General features: G+C 34.2%; 1 protein-coding gene across 1 annotated transcript; it reads left to right on the forward strand.

The window, feature by feature from the left end:
* Nucleotides 1–322: 322 nt before the first annotated feature.
* LOC132760016 (C4b-binding protein alpha chain-like) lies at nucleotides 323–6133 on the forward strand. The gene is made up of 6 exons (XM_060751902.1): nucleotides 323–791; nucleotides 1363–1429; nucleotides 2353–2520; nucleotides 3327–3503; nucleotides 3922–4056; nucleotides 4936–6133. Exons 1-6 carry the CDS (start codon nucleotides 486–488, stop codon nucleotides 5235–5237), a joined length of 1155 nt encoding a protein of 384 aa, XP_060607885.1. The 5' UTR covers nucleotides 323–485; the 3' UTR covers nucleotides 5238–6133.
* Nucleotides 6134–6984: the final 851 nt, after the last annotated feature.

Consider the following 6984-nt stretch of genomic DNA (forward strand, 5'->3'; position numbering starts at 1 on the left):
AAATACTCCCGTCTCAATATCTGACCCCTGCTGTTTAGACAATTATAAACACACGGCAATGCGTTTTAAATTATCTTAGAAAAAAAATCAAATAAAGCTTTTGCAGAGCATGTAAACAAAGTATAATGATTAAATACGTACGTACAATTTAAAAAACTTTCATTTTGTTATAATCGAGGTACTGGTCTTTTGTCTAAAATTGAGAAAATTTATAATTCAGCTTGGCAAAATAAATATTTACAGTTGCTATCTGAGGCGTGGGTCCTGTAGCATGTTCAGTCACAGCTGAATTTCCGTGTGATATTTTTACAGAACTCTCGTATACTTGCTTAAACGATAAATAAAAGTGCCTATTAAAACGGACTTAGTTTCCAATTTAATCAGTCATTCATTGTCCTTGAAGAGTTGTTTCATTTTAAGTTAGAGAGTCGTTATAAAACGAGATAAACATAAAAAATAATTTTAAATCGGAGAAACAACACAAAATGAATTCAGATGGTAAAATAATCAGATTTGTACTTTTATTATTTCTGTGCGAGTCTTATCTTTGTATTACAAAAGATAACGACTTTTGTTTAGAAGACGACGCTGTGATACATAGGATTTTAGATTTATCTTATGTGCAATGCCAAGAAGAATGTGGTAAGAGGCGACATTGTAAAGCAATCAACTACTGGCGGTCATTTAACCTGTGTGAGCTACTGGGGACAAATCAAGGTAGTAAAGGAACTAGTGTGCCAAGGAAAAAAGCTTGCTTATTTTTGAAAAAGACAGATATGCTAGATACAATTGTAAGTTATTTTCTCTTTTCTTGTACCAGTATTTTTTTTTTATAATTTCTATTCATTTGTTTCCATAACAACGATTGTGAGATATAACACCCCTTTGCTTTATGGCAATTATCTAATCTTTGAGATAAACATTTTTAATTTCAAATAAAACGTTTGTGTTATTATTTGTTGTCATACTTTGACGGAAATTCTGAATTAAAATCTTTTGATATGCAATTTTTCTGCGCCTTCTGTTAAGTTCACACATTACCTTTTTTTGTAAAAAAGCAATTGACGAATCTTGCCGAATATTACCTAGTGGACTACTTTGACTTTAGTACATGTTTTCGTGGCCGCCTCTTCAGTTCAAATACAATATAGCTTGCCGGATGCACAAGTATATGTATACGCCGCAACACTACAGTATAGGCTATATGGCGACTTTCCAGCTTTATTGGTGGAAAAATAACATGTAGATTTATGTACTTTTCCTGTTGCCATGGCAAACGGGGGGACGTCTCAAAAATACTTTTACATTATATGTAATTGTCATGAAGCTTTTATTTTTATGTTGAAACTTTTATTTTCACAGATAAAGGGATGTAATTGTTCCGAGGATTTGACGTGCGACCCCGAAACAAAGACATGCGCAGTGACTGGTTAAGTAAAAACTGCTTTTTTAAGTAAATTGATTTGTTAAGCAGGCAGTATCTTCTCATAATTAAAGAGAGCTTGTTTGTTTGTTTGTTTCATTTTACGCCTTTTTCAACAGTATTTCAGTCATATAGGCGGGTAGTTTCCTAACCATCGTTCCTGGAGAGTTACACCAGTACTAGACAACCTTCCTCCGCGCTAAACTACCAAAGCATCTCCCGGGGATCGAACCCTCGCCAGAGAGGTACCTGGATTAGAAGTCATCGACTCTAACCCCTCGACCACGGAGGCGGTAAAAGAGAGGCCGATTTAAGTCTTTTAAGTGTTGAATTTTAAAGTATTTGTGTTGATTGCCTGCCTCTGTCACTACTTATGGCACTATTGATGGTAAATACTCTGTCTATCTACATTGATGCTATTCTAAACATATTTGGTTACATCTTCAGAAATGGTATGGATATTATAGCCGATTATATTTAGTTTATACAGGAGTTATGTTAGTTTCAGGTGGAAAGAAGTTTTCAGTTTATAGACGAATGGGTTTCTGGAACCGACTACAAGTAAGCAATGGGAGTAAAACTTCTTGCTCAGGGAGACAACAGCAGCGTGTCCCTAATGGGGTTTGAACCCTAACGAGGTTTGAACCCTAACGGGGTTTGAACAAACGGGAGAGAGCAGATCTGGAGTATTAATACGCTGTGCTAAACACTCGACGGCGTCACTACAATTTCATTACTGATAATTAAATTCAATTTATAAAGTTTAATAAAAAAGCATTTTGTCTTCTATACATTTCTATTTGATTAGAATATTTAGAATTAGTTTGAAGAAATAAATATTATCGCAGCAAAACAATATAGATATATGTAGAAAAAAACTTTGTATAAAATTAAGAAAAATCCTATAATTTTTTTTATTTATTCATTAGAATGTTCGAAGATTACATTAACCAATGGTCAACTATTTGGTAACATGTATTCCGTTGGTTCACGCGTAAAATTCATATGTAATCCGGGATACGTTAAGGCGACGAACGAATTCAATTCTGTTTGTGAAGCATCTGGCCAATGGTCAAGCCAGCCAAATTGTTTTAGAGGTGAGTTCACATTATTTACATCTTTAAAGATGGTTGCAAATACCTACCAACATGAACCCATGCGAACTTAAAAAACTATTCTCTATTCCACACAAGAAGGGAGAGAGCTGTAATTTTAATTAAGAAATGTAATTTTATATTATATCGTTCTTCTCAAGTTTTGAGATGCCATTTGCATGGATCTCGTGATCAAATTTATGCCACCATCTTTTTTATTCAATATTTTCATTGCCCAATTTGTTTCATAGTAATGTACTTTGTCTTAAACATACTGCCTATGCTTTTAAATGGCGTTTCGGTACGCAGTTCCTGCTTTTACAGGCTCGAGAGTTATCAAGACAAAACTAAAATAACGGAACACGCGAAATGGTGTAAAAGTGTAACATTTCTTATGTCCCTACCACTAGTTTACGCAGAATTCATACATAAACATGATTTTCTTAGTAAATTGTTCACTATGAACAAGGCAAAAAGCATATTGATACCATTACATGATTTTCCATAAGGGTGCTTTTGTTTTATTCAATATATTTTCCATTGTTTTTATACATTATTTTATTCAAATCCAAAGATACGGTTCATTCAAGCCATGGCTTACCAGATATTAATGAAAAGCAATAAAGCTTTATGTTTTCTTGTCTTTTTTATAATCACTTACTACAACTGATCTGCTCAAAATGACTAATTGAAACAGATCATTTTTCTAAAATCATTGTAAAGGCTTGTGCTTAAGGCAATCACAAACAAAAATATAATACAAAAGCAGCATTTATATGAATAAAAGTAACATTTCCCTCTAAAATCAGATTGTGGAACTGTTCCAAGCGTTTCAAACGCTCAGGTGATAAGCGGTGGTGGTTTAACGACAGAGGGCGCAGTTGTACGTTACCAGTGCCTACCAGGCTTTACTTTCAACGGCAATCAGAGCAACTTGACATGCACAGCAGACGGTACATGGTTTGATCAAGCTAGTGTCGTATGTGGTAAGTTACTCTGTGTGTTTTTCTTTGACAATTATATTTATTTGTCATTTGTAAAGAATTGTAAATATATAAACAGTCGGTGTTAACGTTAATGATGTATAATTGTGGTTTACAATGTTTAAGGGATGATAATCATAAAGCATAGAACAACTCATGCACAAAGGGGCAACTGCCGTCGCCTTCCACCATCAAATATGTAAAATGTCACCGCATGCTCTTTACAATGTCGGTGTGCCCAATCAAATATCAAAAGGCATGGCGCGTCCATAAAAATACATTGTACAAAGATAAACTATATGAACTGTGATAGAAACATATTAAAAATTTTCATATTATCATGTTGCTAAAATATGACAATATTTAGACAATTAATGCATAAGACGCATTAAAACATTCTACGATGCAATTTTATTTAAAGTTCCAGTGAAAGGCATTGGGGATCCATGTGCCAATCATTCAGACTGTACGCTAACAGACGGTGTTTGTGTAGGTGGTATGTGCTTTTGTAGTCCGTTGTACCGCTACAAACCAGAAATTAACGATTGCTTCCAAGGTGACTATTTCATTTAACTATTCACCTGTTGAATTTATGTCATATATAAACCATTCTCTTAATTTTTTAACGACGATTTGTAGTTTAATAGTTATAAAGTACTGCCACATTACCAACAGGTCTGCACGCTGTCTTAGCTCTATTCTGGTGGCAAAGACTAGTCAGTCTCGGCTTTAAAAGGATAAGAGGCTACTTGTATCTAATTTTGAAACTTAAAAAATGGTTGGTGGCCTACTTGTTTACATGTTTCAACCAAGGGATGTACGGTTCGAACTGTTGAGTTTTGGTACGTAAATGCTTCCGCAAAATTTGTATGGATTTATGAACATGCAAAGGTATTACACAAATTGGAAAGCATTGAAATTGATTTTAAAACATAATATAAGTGACTAAAATTATGTTTTAATTATTAAAGATAACTTTGAACCTTTAAAGGAGTTTGTTTCTCTAGTTACTCTAGTAAAGATTAAAACTGTCCAAGTAAAGAAATGGAAGGATCAGAACATCATTCGAAGAGTATTTATTAAAAGGTTTTCCCCAGGGTCTCCGTGGCCAAGTTGTAAAAGTCGCGGACTGTTTGCATCTCACTGCTATGGATTCGAATAAATCTTGTGTTGGACTTTCAAGCAGCTTGTGAATGAACGGTCGGTGATTCTACTCCGCTCGTATCGTGTCACGAAGGGTCATCTGAGGTTGGTCTCCTCTAGTTAAACTTGAAAGTGACAGTGACCTTAACACTGTTAACAGTGATATGATATAAATTACATTGTATTACATTGACGGCGTCTTTTACTCATGTTCCTTGAACACTTTTGAATAAAACGACTGATTGGTTTTTGCACTCACGTTTTGCTTTTTAAGTTTTTATGTGTATTCCAGTTTGCACCTCGTTCACTGACACATTTACAACTTTTGCGAATACTGCCGTAAAGGGTTACAATGATATAGGTGTTTCGTACCCTATAACTGATGCAAAACAATGCGAAGATTTATGTAGGACTGATCCTCAATGTCTATCATTCGAGGTGTGGGAAAACTGGGATTATGATCATTCTACCAGCACGTGGATTTATAAAGGCCTTTTATGTAACAGAGCGTCAATAGCGTACTTAAATATACTCGATGCGGATCCAAGCAGTATATCTAATTCGCACAGTATTTCTAACAGAGACTGTATATAATACATACTGATTTATGAATGTTAATTGTCTTGGCTAATTTATGTTACCATGTCGTGACTAGTTTTGACACTTCTCTTTCCTTTAGCTCTGATTTCAATGTACTTTTTTGACTCGCACGTAAATGTATTTCTAAATTGAAAGAAAATGTATAGTTATTAGATTTAGCTTTCAGTCTAAAGTTTAGTCACTTACTACTACTTACTATACATGTATTTGAATATCTAACAATTAGTACATTTAATTTGCCGCCATCATGTGCTATGGTAAATGATAAATGATGCGTGTCGCTTAAATGTCCTACAGTTTTTAAAGCAATGGCGTGTTTATAAAGTAGTCATCACAATGTTCATAATTGTGAATGCTGCAAATTTAAAACAGTTCGCGGATTACCATTCATTATCATAAGTTTGAACGAACGTTCCGACTGTAATGCTGCGTCATGGAAATATCACATTTTGGATTCATATTATAACTGGTTGATTTAAAATGGACTGGAAAGCATTCTCTACCAAGGACATCAGTCGTATGGACAGCGTCATATCTATTTGAAAGCGTTAAAAATCTGATCGTGCAGGTATGAAGTAAGCAGCTTTAAGCAAATTTAAGTGTAGTTATATTACCTTACTTTCTTTGTGTCAAAGATGACTTCGTCTTTAACTCAGAAGCACTGTAAAGATAGCTTTCAAATTCAAATTATGCACTTATGTGTAAGTTTTATAATCAGCATTTTATACCGCATAATTAATTGACAGCTTTGTTTTTATATGTTGTCACAATTTTTAATTATCACGACCTTATAACATAATGAAACTATTTGATATTAACAATTGGCACAGTCGTTTTCATACAATTTATGAATTGTAATGTTCACATTTAGATAAGATGTAGTTGCACCTTATATACATGTTTGTCAGAAATAAAATATGTAATCCTTAAACTTATTGTGTTGTCAATTTTCCATCCTATCGTATAGACACTGTGAAATCATTTACAACAACACCCCCTCCCCGGACCATATCTTCATCTAAGCACATGGATACGTAACTTTGGGCAGCTCAATAACATGATATTTATGGGGAAACAAGTTTAGAATGTATTTATATATCTAAATAAGATGTTTAAAAGTTTCATGAGAATTACATTTAATCTCATTGTCTTTGGAAAATCTCTTTTGATTGTATTGCTTATTAACTTTACATGCATAGTTTATACATTTTGACATGTTATCGTCTGGTGTCCCTAAGGACTGATGATGTTACGTTTCGTTGAAGCAACTGCTTTGGGATGAGGTCCAAAGGCCATAAATTGGCATTATGTTATCTAATATGGGATGGTACTAAACAATATTGTTATGCGCTATTTTATATGGCAATAAGATATATAAAATGGCATTTAGCGATTAAATATTGCAATGAGCTATTTAATATGATAACATGCTGTGCTCTTTTAGATATGACAATATGCTATAAAATAACACTGCGACTATATAGTTTACATACATACTAAAACATGTTTTATAAGTCTTTTAACCTTTCCCCTGATAAAGACGTGTTTTGACGGCTTTTTGTCCCCCAACCCTTTTGAGGCCTCAAACAGTGAAAAAATTTTCTATTTAGGCCCAAACGCTGTTTTTCATTTGAGAAATGTTGTTAAAAAAAGTGACCACTTTTTCGGCGCCGCCCCCATCCAATGTTACATCAGGGGGTTGCCAGAAGGGGGATGTGCCCCCTTCTGTTTGGGGAGTTTG

This window comes from Ruditapes philippinarum, unplaced genomic scaffold, assembly GCF_026571515.1.
Source record: "Ruditapes philippinarum isolate M1 unplaced genomic scaffold, ASM2657151v2 ctg4514_1_1_1_1, whole genome shotgun sequence".
NCBI lineage: Eukaryota > Metazoa > Mollusca > Bivalvia > Venerida > Veneridae > Ruditapes > Ruditapes philippinarum.

Bases quoted from the DNA above. Each gene is read 5' to 3' on its own strand.
- LOC132760016 (XM_060751902.1), top strand. From the start codon at position 486: ATGAATTCAGATGGTAAAATAATCAGATTTGTACTTTTATTATTTCTG. The intron at 1,430-2,352 runs GTTAAGTAAAAA...TTTATTCATTAG, and splicing joins AAAGACATGCGCAGTGACTG to AATGTTCGAAGATTACATTA. The intron at 3,504-3,921 runs GTAAGTTACTCT...TTTTATTTAAAG, and splicing joins TCAAGCTAGTGTCGTATGTG to TTCCAGTGAAAGGCATTGGG.